We start from the raw sequence: 27205 nt of genomic DNA on the forward strand, positions 1-27205 counted from the left end.
TCAAGGTGCCTGAGGAGGCAACACACACAGTGTCTGCCAAGATTCCATTCACCAAGAGCCAGATAGCACCAAAGCACCCTCCAGCTTTTATCATTTCTCTGCAGACTGACGGGGCGATAAGGTAGGTGCTGCACCCCAGGAGCACCCATGCGCCTTTCTAAAATGTCCTCTGAGATTAGGACCAGCAGTGATGGGTGAATCAAGCCAGAAATCTGGCAGAGGACCGCCGCCCCCTGTCTGATTCAAACATACCCCAGGGCAGGCACGCCTAGCACCAGCTTTCCAACCTACCACCTGTGAAGCAGCTGGGGCTCCCAGGGGAGAGGTGGGCAGACCAACCCTGGCTGGGCACTGCTGGGTTGTCCCTCCCGGGCAGAGCTAACTCACAGCCCTGTCCAAGGTTACTCCTGGGGATGATATTTCTCAAATGGGTGCAGACAGCCTTGGGCAAGTACACAAAGTTCTTTAGATCAGGGGTCCTTAACCCCCTGGCCTTAGACCAGTACCAGTCCATGCCCTGTTAGGAACCAGGCTGCATAGCAGGAGGTGAGTAGGAGGCCCAGTGAGCAAAGCATCTGTATTTACAGCCATTCCTCAACACTCCCATTACCACCTGAGCCCCACCTCCTGTCATCAGCTGAGGCATTAGATTCTCATAGGAGCATGAACCCTAGCCCTAAAGTCAAGGCGGAATATCCTGAAATTGCCACAAGACAGAAATAAAGTGCACAGTAAATGAAAAATGCTTGAATCATCCCGAAACCATCCCCCTCTCCACCCCAGTCCGTGGAAAACTTTTCTTCCACAAAATCAATCCATGGCACCAAAAAGGTTGGGGACCACAGCTTTAGGTGTTGTCTCCTCACTTGCCTCCCCAGCTCCTCTGGGTAAGTCAGCAGGGCTGGCAGCATCCATACCAAGCAGAGCGCAGGGCAGAGCACCAGCCCAACCAGGGCTGGCAGAGGAAGATGCTGTCTTACTGAGACGGGCCTGGGCAGAAGCGGTTTCAGGGCCCGCCTCCTGTTTGCTGCCAGCACTCTGTCACCCTCACCCCTCTCCGAGCTCCCAGTGAGACACTCATTCCTCTACCAGGGGTCATCCCAATAAAACAGGCATCTTTACAAAATGGTCCAGGGAGAGCATGACCATCCACTCAAAGGCCAGTCTCTTCAGTAGGGAGTGGCACATGGCGAAGCATCTGGCAGGAGTGGGGTTTGAGGGAGGGGGGAAATAAGAGGGCAAAAAATTCTTATATATGAATACTCTCCAGGGATGCCCCTAGGGGTGAGGTGGTTAAGAATCTGCCTTCCAGCACAGGGTATGTGGGTTTGATCCCTGGTCAGGGAACTAAGATCCCACATGCCACAGGGTTTCTAAGCCAGCACACAACTACTGAGCCTGCATGCTCTAGAGCCTGTGCGTCATAAGAAAAGCCCTCACAATGCAAATCAAGAAAGCCCACACATTGCAGTGAAGACCCAGTGCAAAATTTTTTTTTAAAAAAATTTAAATTAAAAAAAGAGAGACTGTCCACCTAGGATTAGGGGAAGCTCATTCCAGGGGGTGGGGCAGGGAAGGAGAAAAGAGGAGCACCTACTTTATTTTGTTCTCGTACAGTATATATTTTTAGTGCTCATATGTTGAAAACTTTACACAGTGAATACCTATAGCCTTTGGCCCATCTCTCTCCTTCTAGACACTTATATCCATGTCCCAACCTGCTTAATCCCCAGTGCACAAAGATGTCCAATGCAGCACCCACTTCGGGCTTTGATGCAGAGCCTGTCCATCAAGAGAATGCAACAGTATCCAACAGAGGCCTGGGAAGGTGGACTGCCCTCACCTGCAGCACAGGCAGGTCCCAGCCTCTGGCTTCACCCCGCCCCCCATCGCCTTTCCAGGCCAACGTGCTATGGGCACGGGTCTGACGTGGAGGTGCCCACAGAGCGGAGGGTGGGCTGAGAGCTCAGGCCTGGGGATTGAGGGCGGGGGGCGCAGAGTAGCGCTGGCGGGCATGCTTCTCGCAGTACAGCTCGTCCCCCACCCAGAAGTGCCCTCGCATCTTCAGGTTCAGCCCGCAGTCAGCACAGGTGTAGCAGCCAGCATGGCGGTACCGCCCCTCCTGGATGCGGACGGCCTGGTTCCTGCGGGGACAGGGAGGGGACAGCCATTAGCCTGGAGGGCAGGAGGGAGGGACAGAAGTGCCTGGCATGATGCCACCATTCCCATTCTCAGGGAGCCTGGTTCCCCGGAAGGTCCCAAAATCTCAAACACTTGACTCCTCAAGCCTGCCCTCAAGGAAACCCCAGCCCACACCCACAGGACGCCAATTTTAAAGTCATTCCTCCCCCACACAAAGGCAGACAAGCACCATCCTGAATCTTCCGGATTCTTAACAGAATAGAGATTTTCCAAGTGCCGTCCCAGGTGCCAAGACCCACAGCATCCTGTCACCAGGGGATGAATTGGAGATGCAGATCCTGGGGCTGGGGACCTCCTGAAGGGGAAATTCTAGGGGTGCTGGATGAAATCCCGCAGGGGCCCAGAGGCAGCTCTTTGAGAGCCAAGGCATAGGACCCCCTTCCTCGGGCATGCACAGCAGGGGTGGGCAGTCTCCTATTCTGCAGATGAAACATGGAAGCCAGGGACTTGCCTAGAATGATCTGACCGTCAACGCTGAGCATGGAAGAATTTACCAGGAAGGTGGGATGGCCAAGGTTCAATTTTCCAGAGAATGTTTTCTCTGGGCTACATTATCACACCACCCACTGAGAAAAAATGCACCTACCTCTGGAAAAGGCAGCCTAAGAGCGGGAAGGAGAGAGCAAGAGCAAGATTTTCCAGGAGGAGGCGGAGCAGATCTCCAGAGGCAGCGAGATGATGATTGGAGAGAAATCAAAACCAGTAGCATTTCTTTCTCCTCCAGGGAGGCAGGGAAAGCAATGGAGCAAGAGGAGAGACAGCAGGAAACAGCCAGTGCACGCACCCAAGAAGGCGGAGCCATCACAAGTCCCGGTGGCAGCGCTGCCCCCAGGGCCTCTGGCCAGTGGGTTCACGCAGAGCATCTGGGCCCTGCCCTCCCCATCCACAGGGTGTGCCCTGCCCCCCCCGGCCGCCAACACTCACGCGATGCTGGTGCTGCACTTCTCACACGTGTGGAGCTTGGGTGGGGTGGCCAGAGCCCTGGAGGTGGGCAGGGAGGACTGCGGACTCAGCGAGCTAGGCAGATAGGCAGGTGTTCCACCTGGACAGGGGGAGGACAGACAGACACATCAGAGCTTGTCCACAGCAGCAGCAGCAGGCTGTATTTCTTTTTTTTTTTCTCTTTTTTTGGCCACAAGGCATGTGGGACCAGGGACCGAACACGTGACCTCCTGCATGGAAAGGCAGTCTTAACCACAGGACCACCAGGGAAGTCCCCAGGCTCTATTTTTGATGCTCACTCCACCTCCACCAGTACTAGCTCCAAAGAGACTCGTTGTCAAAGGCACAAGTGGACCTCACTGTAACCCTGGGTATGAGCGGGGGTCATGGAGGAAGGAGATGATCAGGCCAGACCCTTGGCTGAGGCTGGTCAAGGGCAGGGAGCAGGTTCAAGGCTGAGCTACCCAAGCTAAGGGTTAGCGCTCAGCGTCTGACACATCAGACCAAGCAGGCGGTTCCTCTCTGCTGATCCAGCCATGATGACATTAAGAGACACGGTAATAACAGATAATAACACACACCATGCCACCTCAGTGCAGTTTTCAAAGGGCTCGCATGTGCATTATGGTGTCTGAGCCTTGGAACAACGTGAAGATGAAGCACAGATGTTCCCTGGCAGGTATGGCCCCTGCGTACAGCTGAGGAGGCCAAGACTTCAGGGCTGAAGTCGCCATCTGTCTGCACTGCCCGCACCTCTCCACCCTGTCTCTCGCTGTGCCCAGGGCATACTGAGGCCTTGGGGTGGTCATGGATGCGCTTTGCTGCAAACCTTCTTACCCTGTCTCCTTTCCCTCTGTGAACACCTCCAGGAGCAAAACATCAGACTTGGAACCAGTTACCAGGTACCCCTCCAGTATTCCTGCCTGGACAATCCCATGGACAGAGGAACCTGGCGGGCTACAGTCCATGGGGTCGCAAAGAGTCAAACACGACAGAGTGACTAACATTTCCTCTCACCAGGCACCAGTGATTCTGCCGATCAAATACTTCTGACAGTCCCATCATTTGTCCCCCTGATACCACTGCCGAGGCCAGGCCCTCCTCATCTCTCCCCTGGAAGGAGGCAGTGCCCCGCCCCCCCATCACACACAGACACACACACACACAGCCACTCCCCAGAATGCTGAGCAGCCAGTCTGCACAGAGTTCCTCAGGAGCAGAGGTGGGTCCTGACCACCTTCAGTCGCCACATAGCTCAGGGCTGGTCCACTGGGTGAGTCAGTAAACGCCTGATGAATTAACAACTGACCCGCTGGCAGGAGCCCATGCCTCTGTTGCCTCCTTCTGCCCCTCATTATCGTCTGGCACTATTTAACCCCGCCCTCCTGGGTTGGGACACTCCTCAGCCTGGATGCAAGGCTTCACATCCAGGACTTAGCCTCCACAGCCCCCCTCCATGCAGCCAGAGTCCTCTCGGTCCCACCCGAAAACCCTCTGGCTCACACCTCCACATTCCACACGGCTCCCGGCCACCATCTTAAGGCTGTTTGTGAAAGACTTGATCTTTCTTCAAGGGCCAGGTCAAACCCTTCTTCCTCCATGAAGTCCTCCTTGGAGACCCAGGGCCCACCACCTACGTTTATGGTTCCCTGGGCACTTCCTTGAACCTAGCCAGCACCTTTGGGTGCACCCCAGTAACCCCTACCAGACAAGAGGCTCCCAAAGTTCAGGGACGGTGGCTTCTATAAGTCAGAGCCTTAAAAAATCCTGATTTAAATGCTAACTTATTAACACATCTGGTCGGCCGTTCGGCGTGTCCTGGGGGAATGTCCTTCTCCTGCCTGAGCCCCCAGGGGCTCACCTCTCTCCTCAGCTTCTAGGGCTTCCTGCAGGAGCCGGAAGGAGCTGGACTGCCGGGGGGCCATGCGTGCCTCGCGGTTCTCCTGCAGCATCTTAAAGACTTCCGAGTCCTCTCTGAGGACGTGGCTTTCCCCTTCTGAGGCCGCACTGCGGGGATGGAGGGAACCAGCCAGGAGTGAGGGGCCCGTGCCTGGGGGTCAGGAGGAGCAGAAGGGCAAAGAAAGAGTGTCCCCGGGCAGGATAAAGGATTCCGGGGGTCAAAGGGAAGCCAACCGGGCTTAGAGAGCTGGGACCCCCCCACCCTTCTCCGGGAAGCCTGACAGTCTCCTGCCACTCCCAGACCCTCCCAGATTCCACCCCTCCCTGAAGACCCCAGTGGTACCTGAGCCTGGGGCTGGAGGAACGGCGACCTGGGGAGGGCGGTGGCGGCAGTACCAGCACCGCCGAGTCGCCAGCAGGGCTGAGGCCGGCCTGTGGGAAGGACAGGCACCAGGGAGGAGTCAGCAGTGGGCCCTGGGCCAGCACACCCATCCGAGCGGCCACGCTCCGCTGTTCCCCAGGCCAACACCAGGGGGCCCCCAGCCCTCGCTGCCCAGCAGGCTGCCCCTACTGGGCGGGAGACGGGAGGGAGGCCAGCACCCAGCTGCCGCCCCAAGGGGAGCAGGCATGGGCCAGAATGAAGATGAGCACGTGCGGCCAGCGTGCCGGCTCCTCTGCCGTCTCACGCATTGTGTTTGCAAAGATGTTGCGCACTGGCGCAGGGGCAGGCAGACAAGCAGAGAGAAGGTAAGCTGACCCTTTTGCAGTGAGGGAAAAGAAACATAAAGGGCCAAGACCCTTCTTGGTGTCAGAGTTGGGGCCACACAAGAGTCCCATCTCCCCCACACACTGGGGGAGATCTCTTCTCTGATAACGTCACGGTCTGGGCTCACCAGCCTCTCCCGGCTGCCCTGGGAAGTCTGGCCCTGCCCCATGGAGCCTTGAGGAGCCAGGCCTGTTTGGGGCTCTCAGCAGCGTCCCCTGCGCAGTGTGTGTGCCTGCCCTCTGGGCCTCTCACACCTGCCCTCTACCTGGAAATCTGCCTGCAGCCTCCCCGATGCTCTATTTCCGGCCTGCACCTTGCACTCTCTCTGGAGCCATCCCCAAAGGAGAGGAGAGCCTTAGAGACAATTAGGCTTGCCACGGCCAGGCTGAGGGCACAGTTTCCCGGAAAGCCAAACACTTGCGACTTTAAAATTCAAAGTCAGGGGTGGGACTTCCCTGGTGTTCCAGTGTCTAAGACTCCAAGCTTCCAAAACAAGGGGCCCAGGTTTGATCCCTAGTCAGGGAACTAGATCCCACATGCCACAACTAAGAGTTGGCATGCTGCAACAAAGATAGAAGTTCCTGCGTGCCGCAACTAAGACCCAGTGCGGCCAAATTAAATACTTTATTTTTAAAAGTTGGGGCTGAAGTATGGTGTCAAGTGGAAAAACTGCATGACTTCTTAAGCTGAAAACAGAAACTTCAGAGTCTTAAAAAAAAAAAAAAACAGCCCTAAACTCTCACTGCACCAGACCCCCTGCACCAGCCTACATTCTTCCGTTCCTCAGCTTCTACAGTAAGGAGATTAAGGGTCAGAAAGGAAATTGGCTGGTCCAAGTCACTCAGGGAATGGGAGGATGGGCAAGGACTCCTTGCTGGGCTCCTGGGTGTCCGGCTGGTGCCATGCAGTCAACTGACAGATGGTTAGACCGTTCCCTTAGGAAGGACAGCCAGCACCAGGTACTCAGGAACAACGCTCATCTTGCTGTCCCAGACAGGCCAGCGTGTGCCCTGCATGCGGGCACCGGCCAGCATGGAGGGGGAGCTGGAATCCACCCTGGGTCCCTTCTTGGACCATGTCCTCATCCCAGCCAGCGAGACAGGGGCTGTTTTTACTTCATATCTGGTCACCCAAGAGAGTGCCTGTTGAGAACGGGGCAACTTCTGGTTTCCAAAGGGCACCATAAGGACTGGTAATGCCCTACTTCCTGAGCCCAGTGATGCCTCAGCCAGCTCAGGAGCCAGAGGCAAGGCCATGACCACTGCAGCCTGGGGCAGCGGCACCTCATCTATAGTCACTTCTGCCCCCTTCTACCTGCCAGACCACCTCATCCCCAAGGCGGTGGTGGTTTAGTCACTAAGTCGTGTCCAACTCTTCTGACCCCATGGCTGCAGCCCACCAGGCTCCTCTGTCCATGGGATTTCCCAGGCAAGTATACTGGAGTGCGTTGCCATTTCCTTCTCCAGGGGATCTTCCTGACCCAGGGATCGAACCCACGTCTCCTGTGTCTCCTGCGTTGCAGGCCAGTACTTTTATGGCTAAGCCCTGGCAAGCCTAAGAAGGCCAACTCCCTAACTTGAAGCAGCTTCCCCTTTCCCCTCCCTTCCCTCTCTCCCTCCTCCCCGCCGAGGCACCTATAGGTGACACTTGCCTTTACCAAACCAACCTTTCATCTCCAAAGCTGTTTATCTGCTCATCAAGAGCTGTCACTAGCCAATCCTTCTCAAAATGTGTTGCAGAAGATGTTAATAACTGAGTGGTGGGGTGGGGGTGGGGGGGTGGATAATGGGGAACCCCAGGAGAAATTCTGCAGTTAAACAAGTTTAGGAAATTAATAAAATTAAGCATCTTTCTCACAGGACTTTTCGGAATTTTTAAGGTGCTTAAGTGCATGGGTGATTCCCAAGAGGGAGCTATGTGTCTGGTGACTCCACCCCGTCTGACCACAGCCTCGTTTTCGTAGACCAGAATGCAAGTTTCACGGGGTTAGGAATTTCTGCTTTTCCACCAATGTATCCCTAGAGCCTAGAAGGGTGCCTGACCATATCAGCTGCTTCACAAATATTTGTCGAAGGAATGACAAGAGTCCTCAGGATCAAAGAAGGGAATTCAGAGCCTCAGGCCCAACTCTGAGGCCCAGAGAGTGGAGGAAGGGGGCCTTGTCCAAAGTGACACAGCAGAGACGAGACTAACCGAGGCCTCCCTGCCACCCCGCCCAGGGCTCCTCTTCACGCCACACGGGTGGTCCTCAAAGCCGTGTGTGCATCAGATCCCTGAGGACTCCTGAGAGCTCAGGTGGGTGGCCCCAGCCCACCCAGGCCCTCACCCCTGTCTGATCCAGGGGTGAGACTGTGGCTTGAGAGTCTGCATTTCTAACAAGTTCCAAGGTGCTGCTGCCGCCGCTTTGAACGCTGCCCCCCATCTCATCTGCCTCTCCCCTTTGCCCTGGTTGCAGACACTGGGAGGAAGGAGGCCAGGGTGGACCAAGCTCATCCCTAGCTGGTCTCAGCCCGTATCTCTGTGGAGAAGGCCCCCAGGCCCAGACATGCCAGGTCTCGCTCCTACAGCTGCGTTCCCATCTCCCCAGCTCATCATCTCTAATCCGAAATCTACCTCTGACATCCAGCAAAATTCCTGACAAAGCCTTCTCAGGCCACCCCAGCCCACACTCAGCTGTCCCCTCCCAGAGTGCCTCCTGCTTTTATAATTAAGACCATACTGTTCTGTGCTTAATTGTTCCAAAGTTGCTTTGCATGTCTCTCTTATCTCTACAATTACATTTGAAATTCCTTAAAGATGGTGTCTCATTGAATATATACATCTCTATGCCCACGTTGAGTGGAAGGCCACTGGGCAGGCCCCACAGTGGTTTACCAGGGAGCCCCTACTACAAAGCCTCCAAAAGACCCTGTTCTGTCCTTCTCCAGAGCCCCCAGTTTCTAGCACCCTCCCCCAGCCATCTCCAAAGGCTCTGCTTTCTGGAATGCAGAATCAACTCGAGGTAGGATTCCAGCAGCTGGGCCTCATCCCCTTCACCCCAAAGGCTGGACCTGCCCCCACAAACTCTGCACCCAGCAGCTGTGGCCAGGACTCTTGGCCGCCTCACTCCTCACCTCCCCACCCCCTGCCCCTGGAGAGGAGAAATACCACCAAGGGGCGGGGGGTGGGCTGTCACTAGTAGATAGTGGGACCTGGGGGGTCCTGTCTGTCAGACAGTGGGACCAGGAGTAAAGGGCTGGGGAGGGGGGAGAAAACAGAGAATAAGCCAAATGCAACTTGAGTCGGAATCACAGTCCGACTGGTGGTTCTCTGGTGGTTCTTGGGGGCTGAGTCAGAGGAGGAAGAGGGGGGATGGGTGATGGGAGTTGGGGGCGGGCATGGGGCTTGGAATAGGGAGGAATGTGTTCAGGAGATGCAGCCAGAGCCAAAGGGAATCATCCCAACAACAGCAGCAAAACTATTTCGGTCCCAGCCCAAGAGAAACACTGGAGAAGGGAGGAAGCCATCGCAAGGAGGAGGTGGCAGCGAGTAGGAATGTAAGATGTAGAAGGCCACCTGGGTCTAGTCAGCACAAGGACTGTCACCCTCACCAGAGCGCTGGCCTCCTAGCTCCGGAGAGGAACCCACCCATTGCTAGGAGACCACAGTGCTGACTGCCCAGGTGGGGCCAGCCACCTGTGGCCTTACAAGCACCACTACCAACCAACCAGGTATCCTCACCTGTCGGCTTCCAGGGCGGCCCCCATAGTACAAGTGGTCAGCAGAAGCAGGTTCCAGGGAGTACGCCAGGCTCTGGAAACTGAAATGGGGAAATGGAGAGTGGGTGCCTGGGTCCTCTCCACCAGGCTGCCCTAAGGAAACAGAGGTGACCCCCAGGACCCCCTAAACTCAGCTTCAGAGACTCTGTGGACGTGGTGCCCGCCTGCCGCGCTCACCTGTGGCTGGTCACCACCTCTCCAGCAGGTGCCTGGGGGCTGGCCGGGGGCAGGCTGAAGAAGGGGCTGCATGGCTGGGGGATGAGGGAGGCCTGGCTGTCAGTGTGTGTCCTCCTGGAGCTCTATGGAGAGAGAGGCCTGGAAGAGCAGGGCCGAGAGGAGCAAGGGAGGGGCCCCCATCACTTCAGGGTGTGGGGGCTCCCAGGAGGAGGCATCATCCTACCTGGAAGCGAGTGGCCAGCACTTCTGGGGAGCTTTCCCCGTTGGTCTGCCCGGGAGAGGCAGCCTGGGGCCTGAAGAGAAGACAGAGGGAGGTGAGTGTCACCGGGGTCCTGGCACCTCCACTAAGCTGGTAGGGGCTGTGGATTCCAGCTGTCCCCACACTCTCCCTAATCTCGAGATTAGGAAAATGTACAGAACATTCAGACATCAGGTAGCTAAATCTCAACTTTACCAAATTCACAAGTAACTATCATCAACGACCACCATCATTTCTTACAACAAAGGACAATTCAGCACTATAAAGTAGAAAGGACATCGTTTCAGCAAAAGGTTCAATAAATTCAAATTTTTTTAAAAACTCCTCACAATATCACCCCTCCCTCTGCCTTGCCTTTGTTTTTCCTTTTCTTTTTTTTGGTGGTGGTGGGGGAACATTTCACCCAAACTGTGTCACTGGTCAGCATCAGTTTGTAGATCAGTTTGGCAGGGGACAGCTGACTATATATAAATAATCCTTTATCTTTCACCCCTGGAGAAACTTAAGACCAGAGAGAGAGAGTTGCCAAAATTCCTAAAGGCCAGCAATGGCTGGGCCCACTGCCCCCTTTTCTCCAGAGGCCTGTCCCCGGCCAGCTCAGACTTTGAATGGATCACTTCTCTACCCCTTCTGCAGGCTTCCCCCCATAAGAGGGTGGAGCCAGCCCCGCTTCCTGCCAGGCAGGGAGCTGAAGGACCTAAAGAACAAGACAGCCCAGCTCCCCTGCCAATTACCAAGGCACCCCCAACCCCCAGCCTCAGCTCCCCAGGGACTCCCCTCCAGGGGAATTGGTCTGGAGCCTTGAGCAGCAGGGGACTGGAGGGCTGGGAGCTGCTGAGGGTGAAGGATGGGCCCACCATGTCCCACTACACCAGCCCTGGAGGTCTGACCACTTCCAGCGAGGTCAGCAGGAACCTCAGTCCCCGAACTCCATGCCAGCCACAGCCTTGGCTCTTTCCCGGGGAGGGGGGGGGTTGTTTAGGGCCTGAGTGAGGGGAGCCTGGGCTCTGGCCCCGCCCAGAGCACCACTTCCTGCCTGGGGCTTCTGAGTGCCTGAGAGGTCTCCTGGGGCTGGGGTGTTAGGAGAGGTTAGGAGGGGGTTGAGCAAAAGAAAGAAGAGGCAGGGAGTCTGGACCTGCCCCCACGTGGAGCTGGAGGAGGCCTGGGGGTACCACCTCTCTGATGGGGCTGGTCCCACCCAAGAAGGATGCGAGAGGAAGTGATGGTGTCAGCAGCTCCCCACCCCTCCCCCACCCCACTCTGCAGCTTCTTGTGGATTGTGGTCCCCTCCCAGATGCCATGACCCATTCTCTATCCTCCTCCTCCAGGCCCCACTCCTGTAAACACTCAGAAGTGGCACGACGTAGGCACTGAAGGGGCTGGGGTCATGAGAGGTCCTGGGAGCCAGCATCCACAGCACTGAAGGGGCGGGGAGAGGGCATGGAGCCCCGGCCCCCAGGGAAGCTGGTGGTGGAGGCGTTGGCACAGGCACAGGAGGTACCTGACTCAGGTTCAAGACCCGCCCAGAGGGCTCTCCTGGCAGGGGGATCTCCCAGCATTCCTGCCCTCTGACTCACCGGGATGCTCCACCCCAGGAAGCCACCTGTCCACCCCCCAACCCAGCCCAGGGCTCCAGGCGGAAGGCCGAGGAGCCTGGGAATCTGCCTTCCCCAACAGGGTCCAGAGAGGAAATGGGGAGCCACAGGGGGCTTCTATGGAGAGGGAGACCCCAAACTCCTCACCATCCCAAGATCAGAACAGAGGCTCTTGGAGGCAGGGACCCTGGGGACCCAGCCTCAGGCACACCTTCCTCCTCTTCAACCCACTTCATGCCCACGCCCTGTACCCCACACACTGGGAACCAGTCAAACCCGGGCATCCAGGTGGCTGATGCCAGCCTGCCCAACCTCTGACTGTACACCCAGTTGGGCACAGGGACACCCCTCAGCTATCCTGCTGCAGCCCCAGAGTCCCAGACCTTCCCGTGGATGAGCCATAGCGGCCCAGGGAGGCCAGACTGGAGCCGAGGGTAGGGGGTAAGGGCAGTCACTGTGCAGTGGGCTGGCAGAAGGCAGAGCGATACTAGTAGGCCCAGGGGAGGTGGATGGAGGGCCTACCGGTCCAGCTGCAGCCTCAGGGGTGAGGGGCTCTGGCGAATCTTGCTCTGGGCCTCGGCATGAAGCATGTCCTTTGCAGTCTCACCATTGATGGACACAATAATGTCTCCAGGCCGGAGGTCAGCAGCCTCGGCCTTGCCCCGCTCAGTTACCTGGAGGGGATGAGGATCAAGTCGTCTCAGGTGACACTCAGGTGGGAATGAGGAAAGGAAATGTCCTTGTCCAGCCCAAGAAACACAGAAGCTGACCTGCACCAGGCTGGCCTGCATATCTCCCTTTAACATCACTCTCCCTGCCCACCAGTGTCCACTCAGTTAATCAGCTTATCCCCTCCTGGAGGGGTCCAGAAGCTGGAGTAGCAGTCCCCCCATTCCTGAGCCCAGCACTGGGATTCTAACGGGGCCTCCCAAAGAATATGCAATGGCAGAATTTCAGTAACCGTGCTTGAAAAGAGCCCTGCTTGTGCAAACCAAATCACGCAGGTGCTGCCTGCCCAGGCCTCCTGCATGAACACTTCCTGGCTGGGTCAGGGGAGAATCGCCAAGAGCTCAGGGCACCTCTCCTACTACCTACCAAAGTGGATGCCAGTAGGTATGGGGTCGGTGACCAAGGAGAAAGAGTAGGCCCTGCACTTGGCCCAGCTCCCTTTCACTCCCTAGAAGTGGCCACCACATCCTCGTGGCAACCTGGCCCCAGCTCTGCCCTGGCCAACAATCTCAGGAACAGGCCTTGACTCCAGAACAAAAACAAGAGAAAGGTGTCTGTGAGGACTGGACAGACAGGGAGGAAACCCTGACTTTGGGGGTACCTCCCCATCTCCTGGACCAGCACTTACCTTGGTCACCACGATAGGCGTGTGGAAGTCCCTGCCCCCAGAGATTCGGAAGCCCCAGGGCGCCGGCCCCACCACATCCACTGTCAGTGCCATACCTGAGGCAGAAAGGATGGGGAGAAGGAGCCGGCCCCTCAGCTCCCCAGGGGGATGCTGTGAAGTGGAGGCGGGGTGTGTGTGACAGGTCCCCGGAGCAGCCAGTTAGGGGCTGGGGCGGGGGGAGGGGGTAGAGGAAGTGACTAACCTCTGCCAAGGCCTCAGTTCCCCTTCCCCCCACCCGGCAAGTGGGGACTCTGAGTTCCCCCTTAGCGTCGGTCTTCAGCAGAGCGGCTCCCTGGAGGCAGGCTGTCGGGGTGCTAGACACCGGGGCTTGCTGAGAGCAGGCGGGCAGGCAGGGCTGGCAGGTGGTGGAGGTCAGCACTTCCTGTCCCCTCCTCCACTCTCAACGCTAAGTGCCCCCAGTGCTGGCTTCCGGTCCCCAAACCCGACTGCACAAGGTACTTCCTCCCCGCTCTGGGGGAGGACGACACTCAGGGAACAGAAAGGGGTGGCACCTCCGCAGGCTTTCAAGTAGCTGGCAGGGGGCGCGGGTGGCTGGGGTTCTCGAAGGGGGCCTCCCAGCTGCCTACTGTGCCCCTGGGAATGTGGTTCGAGCGGCAAGACAAGGCTTCCCACCTCTCCCAATGGCCTGCTGCCCTCCCTTCTTGCTCTTGCAAGAAGGACAGGCTCATCTGCCAAGCTGGGCACACCCACCCCAGGGCGCTGACCAGCAGGGTTAGCTGACGGATGCTGCCGCCGAGCTGGGGCCACGGGACTCCCATCCAGGGCCCCTCCACTGGGCAAGGGAGTGTCCCTGTAGACCAGGCCCTTGTAGGATTTCCTGACCCTCTCGTTCTGGAGTCAGGAGCCAACCCAGGCAGGAAGCTGTAATGCCAGGCTGGGCCACCACCCTGCCCAGCAGCCACCCTGGGGCTGCCCGTGGGGAGGCCCATGGACTACAAGTACTGCCCAAGTCTATCAAGCACGCTGGGACCACTTCCTGCGTTTAGGAGACTGGGGAAAGGGTGCCCGGGCCAGCGAGGTTGTCTGCCCACTTCTCCACCCTTCGGCTTCCCCTTTTGCCCGGCCCCAACCTCTCTGTCCCTCCCGCAGGCCCCAGGTCGGCGCTGGCGGCTCGCAAATGCCTTGGATTCCCAGACCTTTGAGCTGGTCAGTGGACTCCCCGCCGGGGGCAGCGAAGAAGTGCCCAGCTCGTCGGCCCGGCTCGCCCAGTTCAGGCGCCTTCTAAGCTCTGAGACCAAAGTACCGGTGCGCCTGGGGGCTGAAGTAGGAGCGCCCGGGAGGGGAAAGCCCAGCTCCAGGCGGGGAACCGACAGCAGGCGAGGCTGCGGGGAGCGGCCGTGCGCAGAGGAGAGGTTCGGGCGCCCAGGGAGCCGCGGGCGCACAGAAGAGCCAAGGCGCCGGGGCCGGGGAGGACGCCGGCCATGCGCCCGGAGCACAGGTGGGCGCGCTCACCTGGCTCCCGCTCACCTGTCGGGCTGGGCGGCAAGGCCCGAGAGCGAAGGGAAGGGAAGGAGGGAGGCGAAGAGAAGCCGCCGCCGCCGCCGCCGCCGCCGCCGTCTGCCTGACTCTGGGGAGAGCCCGCCCGGGACTCCGGGACCTGCCTCCACCCATGTGATCCCAGGGCCGCCCCTGCCGCCGCCCCAGCCGCCGCCCCTGGCCGGGGAGGCCGCCTCCTCCGCGCAGCCCGGCCCGGGCGCTGCCACCTGGCCCGCGCCCGCTGGGGGCCCGGGGCTACTCTCCCGAGAGCCCCCTAGAGGCTGCAGCCGTCCTCTCTGGTGTAGCCCCAACCTCCCGGGGACAGGGGAGGCGTTCTGGTGACGGCCCGGAGCCCCACCTCGCAGACAGCTGAGGCTGCTGACCCCCGAAACTCGCCCTCCTTCCAAGGGACCGGGGCGGGGACTGGGTCGGGGAGGGCCGTCTGGGTGTCTGCGGTCCGCCTGCCCGGCTCCTCCACCCACTCCAGGCTCAGACGCTGGGGCAGATGCAGCACTGACACCCTCAAATCCCAACGCGGGGGGCCGCGCCTCCGCCTCCTTGCCCGGCCAGCGTGCTGGCGGGCCGGTGACCACCGACTGCTGCGGTGCTTTGGCTGCGCAGAGCTTCTCGGCCTGAGATGCATCGCTGGCCTGTGCCACTCAGGGCAACGCTCCAGGCCCAGTAAGAGATGAAGAGGGCCTCCAGCTGGAGGTGATCGACCCCCCTCCGGGACTACACATATCCCTCAATCTTGTGCGCTGATGCCCGTTCCATTCCTGACTGCCTTCCTCTCACCCTCTGGGTCGCCCCTACCCGGGGCCTGCCACTCCCAACAACCACTACTGGCCCATGGTCCCCTGTGCCCCCAGCCCTCTGCCAGCCACCTGGGTCCCTGGCTCTAGGGATCAGGAGAAGACAGCCAAGGAGGATAGCCCAGGTGTCATCAGCTCAGAACCATCCAGCAAACGGTTCCCTGTGGAGCCAAACCAGGTCCTCACCCTGGGAAACCTCAGGGCCCTCCAGAGCCCGCTTTCCCATCTCCCGCAGGTCTCCACTTTACTCTGGGGGCTTGGAGGTAAAGAATCTGCCTGCAATGCAGGAGACCCTGGTTCGATCCCTGGGTCTGGAAGATCCCCCAGAAAAGGGAAAGGCTACTCACTTCAGTATTCTTGCCTGGAGAATCCCATGGACAGAGAGCCCTGGGGGGGCTACCATCCATGGGGTTGCAGAGTCGGACACAGCTGAGACTAACACCATCAGGCTCGCCTGTTTCCAGCACAGCACACTGTAGGCACAGCTGTAACTTGCCTGTGTCAAGTGTGAGTCATTCCCTCTGAGGTCCCTCGGCAAGGTGTGCCCTCACTTCCCCTCCCACCTACCTATGCCCTCCCTGGGTCATCCTGCCTCTAGTGCAGCTGCCTGCCCATCCCGGCCTCCCACAGCTCTGTCTGGGTCTGTGTAAGCCACTCTCACAGTAACAAGTCCTGGGCCTCCCCGCGATGCATCTCTGCCTGATGTATCTGTCCTGCCTCCCAACTAGACTGAGGCCCCTGAGGGAGCTGGAAGCTGCGGGTAGGACAGGTACTGCCTGGGGCGGGGCTCACCCACAGACCTAACCGCAAATGCCAGATCTGCTCTACCTAGCTCTGTGACCTCGAGCAATTTCCTCAGCCCCTCCCAGCCTCAGTTTCCTCTGCATCAACTGGGGTGATACAGACTACCCTCCTGTTGTACACACTCCCCTCCTCATAAAGTTGCCTGTTCCTTGGAGGGCTGGGTGGGTTTTGTTTACCTTGTTGCTCCATTCCTGGAGTCTAGCACACTGCCTGGCCCCCTCAGCAGGTGCTCCAAGAAACTTTATAAAAGGGATATTATTTGAATGATCGAGTGGATTAATTTCCCTCTCCTTGCCGCCCACTCCCATCCTGCCAGTTTGTAACAAGGACTCGATTTTGCCCGTCTTTCGGCTCAGATTTTGCCTTGGATAGACTCTAAAGAGATCTGCAGGTTCATCAGCAGGATTTCTGCTCCATGATTTACAATCATGAAACTCACAAGGAAGAGAAAGTCAGCTGACCCTAGGGCACGTCCGTATGGAACAGAAGGTGGACTGTTCTGCCCTTAGCAACTCTCTGGTCCTCTGGGCAAGTCACTCACCTCACTGGGATAAGCACCCTAGTGACTTAAGGTCCTTCCTGGCTCTGACTCTCCCCCCGGCCAGGTCACCCCTCCCGCCTTGTGCTAAGTCAAGGCAGAGAAGGAATCATGTATAGGCAGGGAGTAGGGTTAATTTGTTGCAGAGGCTCCAGGGCCCCACCAAGGAGAGGGTGTGGATTTGGTATCTGCCTTAAGGAAAGGAAGTCTAAGCCCTGAGATCTTTACCTTTCTGAGGGCATCAGGCAACTCAAAGGAGATGGGATGGGCGATCACGAACAGGCTAGCAGGTTCATGGGGAAGGGTCACTTCCACCGCATGGGCTGGGTCTGCCACCCTAGCAGCAGACCATGACGAGGACTGTGGTGGACAGAGGACTGAAAGCACGTCTCATTCTTCAGGCTGCTGTTTAACCATCACTGGAGCCCAGGCCACACCCAGGCTCAAGGAACCTGCCAGGGACCGGCCACAGCCCCATAAATACAGACCTCTCCCACCTGTCTTGACAGAATTAGGAACCATCACCTCTTCCCACCCACCTTGGGTGGGGGTGCCCTAAGTGACAGGCCCAGATGACATGATTGCCAGGAAGAATGTGAGAGAGGCCCAGCCCAGACCCGCCTCAGGTACCTCATGCATGACCTTCCTTCTCCAGGGCCTCTGGACAAGAACTGCCTGGGCATTTGGTAGGCTGTGCAGAGAGGCAGCAACAATCATCAGACCTGACTTCAGCATTATTATGATGTGACCCAGACAACTTAATTTCTCTGCCTCAGTCTCTCCTGCTGTAAAATGGACCCATAACCTGCCAGCTGGGATGCTTACATCAAACAACCTGTGGGTAGCACCTTACACTTGGCTCATCTCCCAGCAGTGGCCAAGGAATGGAGCTTTCCTTCCTAATGAGAGCAGCCGGGCCCAGACTGTGCGCCCACAGCCACCGCCAGGCCCCAGGACTTTGTCCTTGGGCCAGAAGAGTGGCCTTGGCTAGCCGTGCTCCACCACTCCCAGCTTCCTGCCATCGATTGCTCAAAAACCCAAGCCCAAAAAAGAAAGTAAACAAACAGAGAAAGAAAACAAGAGGAGCAGAGCAAACAGAACGTCGTCTAGTTCAGCAACCCCATGGCAGCGCCAGGATCAAACTGCTGCAGACCAGGCCACCTTCAGCTCCCGTCTCTGGTTTCTCCCCACGATCAGGCTTTGCCCCGGGCACTGTGATGTTAGTTCTCTCAGCAGGGCTTGCCAGATCCTCCAGGCTGCCCAATCCTGCCTGAGACCGATCTTTAGAGATAATGATGGGGCTTTTCCAGTCTCCCCTTTCACACACACACACACACACACACACACACTCATTCACATCCCACTTGATTCCCAGCTCAGCCTACGGCAGAAAGAATTCCCATAACTGTTAAGAGGGAGGAGCCCTCTCCATTCCCCAAAGAAAAAGGACAGGAAGGCAAGGTCCCTGGTACCCAGATTTATTTTACATTCTCTGCTTCCAGGGGGGACTTGGGGGCCGCTGGGCCGGCAGGAGGACAGCACATACCCGTCTCCCTGGAATACATCTGGGACAGGCCAGTCCTCGGAAGCCCCGCTCTTCCTGGGCACCAAGGCAGCCGGAATGATAAGCACGGCCCAGGCACAGGGTTTGGCAGCCTTTGGGCAGAGGGAGCATTCAGGCAAGACCTCTTGCCAGGCAGCGAATGCTAAGGAAGAGCCATGTCCATCCCCCACCACACTCCCAGGCCCAGCTGGAGGCAGGGAGGCAGAGAGGATGGCAAGCAAGCTGCAGTGACAAGGGAGAAAGCCCTCCAGGCGCAGGCGGCCTTTGGTCTCTATTAGGTTAGGAAGCTGGTTCTTGTTAGAGGAACCCCATGGGGGTAAAGCTGGGAGCCGGCCCCTGTTAAGAGGAAACGCTGTAGCAGGGTGGAGGACTTGGGGGTCTGGTCTCAATAAGGCCTGAAACAGGCTCCACTTCAAAGCAGACCTCTATATTTGGGGAGTGGGGAAGGGGAGGAAATAAAAGGGCTGTTAGAGGAATGCTTGTGAGTCGTGGGTGGGAATCAGTCCAGGGGGCTTCAAGGGAGGTTCTGTAGGAAAGACTGCTGGGCTTGTCTGCAGATGCCAGCAGCTCAGGTCCGGGGTGAGGGGTGTGTGAAGGGGGGGTCCTCGCTCCCTCCCATAAGTGCTCTGTTCCCCACCCCATCCTGGGTGGGCTCTGAGTTGCCACGGAGACCACTCACACCGGGGCTACATAATTTCCAGGGAATGTCCCAAATTTCTGGGTCCTCCTGGAGACACCTGAAAGAGGAAAGACAGAAAGAACATTCCCCACTTTTAAAAACAGGAATGGGGTGAGCTGGGGGGAGGCGAGAGCCCTCTGCTGGTAGTACCCAGGACTGCAGGTGGAATCCAGGTCCCCGGGGAAGGAGGATTCTGCTTTTCCTCACTCTTGCACCCTAGAAGCAGAAGCATAGATGGGCCCAGCCATGCATTATGATGTTGATAATGATGGGCAAATCTGAGCATTCAACCAACTGTGCATAACTTTGCACACAGCCCTGAATAACCCCTCAGGAAAGCAAGGAAGCAGGAGAATGAATCACAGAACTTAAGTAGGGAGGAATCTCACTGGTCTAGTATGACACCCTAATTTTAGAGACAGGGCAGGTAAGGTATATGAGAATACCATGTCAGTTCCCCCAAAGCATTCAGCAACTCAGAGGTAGAAGCGGGACCAAAATTCAGGCCTCTGTCTACTACAACCCCCCAAAATTTGTGTCCTGGGGTAGAAGAGAAGAAATGCTAGGAGCTACAGGAAAATAAAATTAAATTAAAGTTCTGGACCATCCCTTCCCCTCAGGTAGCCACCCCCTTCCGTGAGCAGCTGAGGGCCCTCTTGCCCCTAGCCCTTACTGATACTCTTCCCCTGCCTAGAGGGCCTCCCTTCTCCTCTCTGCCTCCCCAAATCCTCCCCCCACCTCCCTCACTTCCTCCAGGAAGCCTTCCCTGACCTGCACTGTCCAAAGTGACACTCACATGTGGCTGATGAGCACTTGAAATGTGCCAGTGTAACTGAGAAAACAACTGCTCTCAACCTTCCCTCTAAAAGCCCTTGGGGCTTATTCCACAAAAGTGGTGCTTTTTCCTCCTGTCTTTACTAGGAGTTGTAAAAAAAGAAAAAAATGCAGAAGTAGAAGTGTACAGATTAAAATTAGAATATGTCCCCAAGACTTCAATTAGGTGAACTTGATCAGGTGGTGCCAATAGTAAAGGACCCGACTGCCAACGCAGGAGACATAGAGATGCGGGTTCAATCCTTGGGTTGGGAAGACCCCCTGGAGGAGGGCATGGCAACAAACTCCAGTATTCTTGCCTGGAGAATCCCATGGAGAGAGGAGCCTGGTGGCTATAGTCCATATGGTTGCAAAGAATCAGACACAACTGAGCGACTTTGCACTCACGCACAAAGTGCTGCCATTTTGCCATATATGTGCAGCATGGTGGGCTAGGAAGCCTTTGCCACAAACCTACAGTACCTATTTCAGCTGCCCCCAGTCCAGTGGTTAAGACTCCATGCTTCCAATGCAGAGAATGAATGTTCTATTCCTGGTCAGGGAACTAAGATACCACAAGCCGTGTGGTGTAGCCAAAAAATTCAAGACTGGGCTTCCCTGGTGGCTCAGATGGTGAAGAAGCTGCCTGCAATGCAGGAGACCCAGGTTTGATCCCTGGGTTGGGAAGATCCCCTGGAGGAGGGAATGGTTACCCACTCCAGCATTCTTACCTGGGAAATCCCATGGACAGAGAGGAACCTGGCAAGCTACAGTCCATGGGGTTGCAAAGAGTCGGACACAACTGAGCAACTAACACCTTAGACCTAAATTACTCCTTCCATGAATTTGGTTTCCTTGGGGGAGGGGAATGGATTTTATGATGAATAAGAAATGTTAATTTTTTAAAGCAAATTGAGTTTGAAGATACAAAAAAGTTAACTGCATAGAATAAAACTTGTGAATGAAAAAAAGAAAAGAATGTGCCCTCAAGCCCACCCATCCAAGGACAGGACTGCTAACAAGCTGTGTGTGTGTGTGTGTGTCTGTGTGTGTATCTGTGTCTGTATGTATGTATATCTGTGTGTGTGACTGTGTGTGTGTCTGTATATGTGTTTGTGTGTGTCTGTATGTGTGTGTGTGTCTGTATGTGTGTGTGTGTCTGTGTGTATCTGTGTGTGTGTCTGTGTCTGTGTGTGTTAAGCTGTGTGTGTGTGTGTTAAGCTGTGTGTCTGTGTGTATGAAGTCCCTTCAGTTGTGTCTGACTCTTTGCGACCCTATGGACTGTAGCCTGCCAGGTTCCTCTGTCCATGGGATTCTCCAGGCATAAATAGCAGAGCGGGTTGCCATGCTCTCCTCCAGGGGATCTTCCCAGCCCAGGGATCAAACCTGCAGCTCTTACATCTACATTGGCAGGCGCATTCTTTACCACTAGCACCACCTGGGAAGCCCCATGCTAATTAGCTGGTGCTTCACAGTTACTGGTGTGTCGGAAGCGTGGTCAGCACTGAGGTGCTGGGATTCAGAGGAGAGAGGAACGCTGTCACTCCTGGGGTCACTCCTCCCAAGGCAGCCCCGCAACCCTCCAGGCCCTGGAGCCTGCTGAGCCAGAGCTTCTGGGTGCTCACTGCTCTCCAGGGATGACCCCATCCTCTGAAGCCGTGGCCTGGACCTCATCCGCTCACTCTGGGAAAAAAGCATGCTGAGTGGTCACCGTGCACCAGGCCAAGGCCAACCTGAGACTTCCTGCTTTAGTCCTTGCCTGAGCTGCCCTTGGGCCAGCCTTGAGGGCTCGGATCTTTTTCCTCTCTTCTCTTGGGGGTGACAGAGCTAGCTTCTAGCTATGGGTGGTGGGGGTGGGGACACACACGTGTGAGACCTGGTCCTCTCCATCAAGGGCTCAGTGTCTCAGGAGACCGCCCCCCCCCACAACCCTCCCACCCAGGGATGGCTCCACAGACACAGGTGTATGATGGAAGGAACAGAGGCCTGGGGGCCAGGAACCCTGCTGCCCTGAGTCCCACTGGCTTCAGCAATGACCCTGAGCTAGTCTGGTTTCCTCCCAGGCCTCACCCTTCTTCAGGGAATGAGAACAACAGAGTGCTGGCTTTGGGAAAGCAGCCAGTGCTGGGCTGGAAGGGTGGGAGGTGGTCAGCCCGTGAATCTTTGCTGAACCAGTCCTGGCAGGCAGGAGCGGCCACTCAAATCCCGATAGGATCCTGAGATACCCTTTCTGGCATCTCCCCCAGCCCCTCCCCCTGAGACTGTGAGATACCCTTTCTGGCCTGTCTCCCAGCCCATTCCCCTAGAACTCTGAGAGGCACCTGCCCCCAGCCTGCCCGCCAGGCCCACCTACCCACAAACCAGCCGTCGTCACACTGCTGCATAACGTCCACCCGGTCCCCCTCCCGCAGTTCCAGCTCGTCCTCATTCTGGGGTCTGTACTGGTACATCGCCCGGTACCTGCAGGAAACATTGCCATAGCAACCACCAGGGCCCTAGCCCCTCCCCAGACCAGGCCTGGCTAGTTCCCAACCAAGATGGACACATTCTTGGAATTTCCCAGGTCCCTCCATGCTCCCGTTGAGTCCCTGACCCAGCTCTGGGCATGGCGATTCTTTCTGGCTTCAGTGCCTCCATCTGCAGGCCTGCTCCCTGCTCTCCAAGCCCTAATCACCCACACTCCACCTCCCCTGAGCTCTCAATGCCTTCAAATCTATGCTCCACTTTGCGCACACACCCACGCTGACCTCAGCCCTGGAAACCCAGTGAGAGATGAAGGGGAGGAGTGCCCAGTGTGGGAGGCTTGCTCTCAGGCCCAGAGCTGGCAAGGACAGGTCAGGAACCCTGCAGACAAGTGTCCTCCCACTCCCGCACCCCCTGCTCCACAAACACCCCACCAAAATCACCCATAAGCACTGTAAGGACAAGCACTCCTTAGTAGAAATTACCCAACTCCATCCTGGGTAGGGAGGAATAAATTAGTGTGTGCTCAGCACTGCCTGCAGAGTAGCCCCCCACCCCGACCAAGCGTCCCAGATGGTGCTCACGGGGTCCAGTGTATCTCGGTGGTGGTGGAGGATGAGGTCCCCAGGTCCTGGGGATGGCTGGAGCCTCCAGGATGGGACAGAGCTGAGCCGGGGGTGCTGAGACTCTGGGTCCATAGGAGGGCAGGCAGGCACATGCAAGCACGAGGAAGGAGGCGTGAACCGGCCTGACCCCTCCCCGGGAACAGCGCCCCACGCTGCCTCATCTCATCTCACAGTCCCACTGCACAGGAAGACCTGTCTGACTGTGTGACCTCACAGGTGCTGGGAAGTTGGGCCCAGGTAGGGGAGGTGGCTGGTCTGCACGTGTGCACAGAGCCGGGAGCAGGAGGCGTCCTGTGCATGGCCTCCGTCTGCCCGTCACAGTTTGCTGAGTGAGGGATGAACATAGGAGCACACGCCCCTGCCTGTGGTCAGTGTCAGCCTGACGACCAACAGCCATCATCGCCCATCGCTACTTCCTACCAGCCACCCTCTACAGTGGGACTCGCTATCCCTATTCTACGAGTGAGGAAACCCAAACCCAGAGAGGGTAAGTCATCTGCCCAAGGTCACACAGCAGGTGAATGGCAGACATGCTGATACAGGTAAATCCCAAGAGTGGACTCTGGGAAGTCAGGAGGCCTGTGCTGGTCTTGGGGTCCCACCTAGAGACCCCACTAGACTATCCTGAGCAGTTGGGGGGGATTTCGCAACACAGAGCCTCCCAGGAATGGGGAATACAGCACGGGGAGCAGGGCTCACTCTCGGGTCTGAGGCAGGTCGCCTTACCTGGGTCTGAGGTCTGGGCTCCTGGGGAGGGAAGGAGAAGCCAGTGCGGCGGGGGGAGGTCTGGCCTCCCCAGTCGGTGGGGTCAGCTGGGCTGTGCGGCGTTAAGGGAGAACTGGGGTGACGGGCCGGGCGGGCGGTGGGCAGGCGGGGAGGAGACGCAGGGAGCTGGAGGCCGTCATCACAGAGCCGGACCCGGGGCTCCCGGGTCACCTGCACATAGCTGGCAGGGAGGATGCCCTGGCGTGCGGTGCCCGAGACGCGGCCCTCGTACCAGTGCTCGTTCACCTTGCGGATCAGGCAGACGCGCTCCCCCTGGTCAGAGAGAGGGAGGGAGGTGGTATCTGCAGGGCCCTTGGCTGCCAGGCACAGGAGGGTGCCTACGTGGGGCAGAGTCATTGTAACCTAACACGTTGCATGGAGGGATCAGGCCTGGAGTGGACCAGCTGGTGATACACAGGTCACACGGCTCCATGGCAGGTTGGCAAGGAGCACCGGGCAGGGGTGAGCACCATGGCCATGACTGGGTCCTTTCCTGCCCCCACCTTGGAGGTCATCATAGCATCAAAAAACAAACTCCCTGAGGACAGCTGGTGTGTCCCCAAGCCCACACACTGACTACTGTTAGTGGGGCTGTCCTAGGAAGGACAGTCTCCAGCGCCCTCCAGCTCCACCTCTCCATCCAGCGCCCTCCACCCCTCTCTCCCTCCAGCCCCCTCCCTCCCCCTCTCCACCCAGCCCCCTCCCTCCCCCTCTCCACCCAGCCCCCTCCTCCCCCTCTCTCCACCCAGCCCCCTCCCTTCCCCCTCTCTCCACCCAGCCCCCTCCCTTCCCCCCCTCTCCCTCCAGCCCCCTCCCTCCCCCTCTCTCCCTCCAGCCCCCTCCCTCCCCCTCTCCACCCAGCCCCCTCCCTCCCCCTCTCCACCCAGCCCCCTCCTCCCCCTCTCTCCCTCCAGCCCCCTCCCTTCCCCCTCTCTCCCTCCAGCCCCCTCCCTTCCCCCCCTCTCCCTCCAGCCCCCTCCCTTCCCCCTCTCTCCCTCCAGCCCCCTCCCTTCCCCCTCTCTCCCTCCTTCCCCCTCCTTCCCCCTCTCTCCCGTTCGCTAGGAGCATTCACGGCCTTTGCCCTCACAGTAAACGGAGAGACACCAGCTCCCTTGCTTTCCAGGATATCACTCCATTTTCTTTTTTTCTTTCTTTTTGAATTTTTTGGTGGCACTGCACTGCATGTGGGACCTTAATTCCCTGACCAGGGATGGAACCTGCGTCCCCTGCATTATAAGTGCAGAGCCTTAACCACTGGACTGTCAGGGAAGTCTCAACACTTTTCAAGTTTTCTGAACCATTATCTACATTAAAAAGAATATGTTGTAATATCAATCCACTACACCCCCCCCACACACAACTGTCCAAGAGTTGGATGAAATACCCTTTCCATGTGCAAGGTATTCTAAGACTTCCATTGTATTATTTTTAGAATGCTGAAGTGATCCTCACAGCCTACCAACCTGCAACTTGAGAAAAAGCACAACTACTCTAGAAGTTTTGAACATTTTAAAAATGGGCAAGGGACTTCCCCAGTGGTTCAGTGGCTAAGACTCTGCATTCCCAATGCAGGGGGCCCAGATTCAGTACCTGGTCAGGGAACTAGATCCCACATGCTGCAACTAAGACCCAGGACAACCAAATAAATTAATTAAAATAAATAAACAAATAAAAATGGGCAGGAGACTTCCCTGATGGTCCAGTGGTTAAGAATCTGCCTACCAAGGCAGGGGACTCGGGGTTAATCCCTGGTCAGGGAACTAAGATCGTACATGCCGTGGGCAACTAAGTCCCCATGCCGCACCTAGAGAACCTGAGCACCACAACTACTGAGTCCACGTTCCCTAGAATCCTGTGCTGTAACTGGAGCCTGCCTGCCGCAACAAAGAGCCTATGCAGCCAAAAAAATAATAAAGGTAAACAAATAAACAAAAATTAAAATGGGCACAGTTAAGGGAAATATTTCCAAAGAGATTGAGAAAAAAAAATCTGAAACACTAGTGAAAATAGGTATGTCTGATTTTTTTTAAAGAATATTTTTACCACGCACATTTCCCTGTGTCTTCACCTGCCTTGCCCTGCCCCACGCCTCCTCCCCGGCCAAGCCCAAACGTACTTTTCTGAAGGAAAGCTCCACCTCCAGGTCCCCCTTGAAGTTGTACTGGGCCACGGCTTCTCCGTACTCCAACACCTGGTAGGTCGGAGGCTTGATGGGCTTGGGAATCTCATCTGCTGGCAGCACCTGGAGGAAGAGAGGATATGAGATTCAGCTTGGGTATCAACTGGGCACAGACCTGGTCTCTTGGGGAAGCAATATGAGCAAGGTCTATCCCCCAGACCAGAGAGGAGGCAGATACCAAACACAGCCTGGGGGTAGCCAGCAGTGGGCACAGGGCAAGGGGGTAGTCAGTCCCAGAATGCTTCTGGAGGAAGAACTTTCACCAGAGGTTATGTGGAGCGGGCATCATCAGAGTGGACCACAGCAGTGCAAACAGGAGAGAGTTTAAATCGGAGCACAGAAGGACATGAGAAGTACTAAGGAGCAGGGAACTCCTGGTAGCCTGTTCTAAGAGTGAGGATCTACCATTTCACCACTGCTTAGAACCAAGTGTCCCTCCTCCCCCTCCACTTTCACCCCACCGTGTGCCCAGCGTCCCCATGCTCTCTGCGCTTCATCCTACTCAGAAAAATCAAGATGCTGATAAACTAGTGCATACTAATATGTAAGAACTTCCTCGGTGGCTCAGGCGATTGCCTGGTGGGGCAAGTCCATGGGGTCGCAAAGAGTTGGACGCGACTGAGTAATACTTCCGCACTTCAAGATGTAAATGACTGATGACATGCAATACTGTACATACTTGTGGAACTTCAGGATCAGGGACATCGTTTTAAGGATAGAGGAGGTCTATTGATGCCTATGAGATGAAGAGACTGAAACAGACGACTCAACTGATGGGTCAAGGAGGAAGCCACAAAGGAAATGAGAATAGTCTGAGCTGAATGAAACCAAAAAAACCCAAAATATCAACATCTGTGGGTTGTAGGTAAAGCTATGCTTAGAGGGAAATTTATAGCATTAAATGTTTACATTTAGGAGAAAAAGGTTTCAGATCAATAATCTGAACTACCACTCTAAGAAACTAGAAAAAGAACCTAACACAAGGTGAATGAAGGAAATAATGAAGAGGCAGAAATCAATGAAATTGAAAACAAAAGTAGAGAAAAATCAATTTAACTGAAAGTTGGTTCTTTGAAAAGATCCGTAAAATTAACCAATTTCTAGCCAGAATAAGAAAAAACAGATTACCAATGTCAGGAATGAAAGAAAGGACATTACTTTGGATCTTACTGACATTAAGAGGATAATAACAAGCATAGGTTCAGTCCCTCGTCTGGGAAGACACCACATGCCTCGGGGCTACTAAGCTCGAGCACTTCAACTGCTGAAGCCTGAGCTCTAGACCCGTCCTCTGCAACAGGAGAGACCAGCACGGTGAGAGGCCCACGCACCACAGCTCGAGAGTAGTCCCACTGGCTGCAGATAGAGGAAGCCCGGTGGCAGCAATGAAGACCCAGTGCGGTCAAAAATAAATATTTAAGAGAACAATAATGAAATATTATGAACAACTTTATGCTGATAAATTAGATAA

At 56.5% G+C, this 27205-nt stretch overlaps 2 protein-coding genes across 17 annotated transcripts in view; both read right to left on the reverse strand.

Moving 5' to 3' along the window:
- Positions 1-1597: 1597 nt before the first annotated feature.
- PDLIM2 (PDZ and LIM domain 2) lies at positions 1598-14641 on the reverse strand. 9 transcript variants are annotated; one of them, XM_020899955.2, is made up of 10 exons: positions 14483-14563; positions 12956-13050; positions 12121-12272; positions 9968-10037; positions 9745-9866; positions 9530-9608; positions 5387-5475; positions 5006-5151; positions 3127-3244; positions 1598-2144 (listed from the first exon to the last, which is right to left on the reverse strand). In XM_020899955.2, the coding sequence occupies exons 2-10, from the start codon at positions 13046-13048 to the stop codon at positions 1967-1969; spliced, it is 1047 nt and encodes a 348-aa protein (XP_020755614.2). In that variant the 5' UTR covers positions 13049-13050; positions 14483-14563; the 3' UTR covers positions 1598-1966. The 9 variants fall into 9 exon arrangements, with proteins under 9 accessions (XP_020755614.2, XP_020755618.2, XP_020755615.2 ...); XM_020899959.2 differs by having other exon boundaries at positions 14468-14535; XM_020899956.2 differs by having other exon boundaries at positions 12956-13160; positions 14483-14497.
- Positions 14642-18107: 3466 nt separating this feature from the next.
- Positions 18108-27205, reverse strand: part of SORBS3 (sorbin and SH3 domain containing 3) — a 33328-nt gene continuing 24230 nt past the window's right edge. For all 8 annotated transcript variants that reach the window (XM_020899945.2, XM_020899944.2, XM_020899946.2 and 5 more), the window contains 5 exons: positions 25672-25797; positions 23517-23828; positions 22749-22852; positions 22055-22161; positions 18108-18946 (listed from right to left, as the gene is read on the reverse strand). In XM_020899945.2, coding sequence (XP_020755604.2) covers positions 18885-18946; positions 22055-22161; positions 22749-22852; positions 23517-23828; positions 25672-25797 — 711 coding nt within the window. In that variant the 3' untranslated portion in view covers positions 18108-18884. The remainder of the gene's footprint in view (positions 18947-22054; positions 22162-22748; positions 22853-23516; positions 23829-25671; positions 25798-27205) is intronic.

Source organism: Odocoileus virginianus, chromosome 31, assembly GCF_023699985.2.
Source record: "Odocoileus virginianus isolate 20LAN1187 ecotype Illinois chromosome 31, Ovbor_1.2, whole genome shotgun sequence".
Classification (NCBI taxonomy): domain Eukaryota; kingdom Metazoa; phylum Chordata; class Mammalia; order Artiodactyla; family Cervidae; genus Odocoileus; species Odocoileus virginianus.

What these genes read in the sequence shown, in the direction of transcription:
- PDLIM2 (XM_070459688.1), bottom strand. Translation starts at nt 14,626, where the DNA reads ATGGGTGGAGGCAGGTCCCGGAGTCCCGGGCGGGCTCTCCCCAGAGTC. An exon ending in CTTGCCGCCCAGCCCGACAG is followed by an intron (nt 12,273 to 14,482) that starts GTGAGCGGGAGC and finishes CATCCCCTCCAG; the next exon opens with GTAACTGAGCGGGGCAAGGC. An exon ending in TCCTCCAGCCCCAGGCTCAG is followed by an intron (nt 5,152 to 5,386) that starts GTACCACTGGGG and finishes CCATCCCCGCAG; the next exon opens with TGCGGCCTCAGAAGGGGAAA.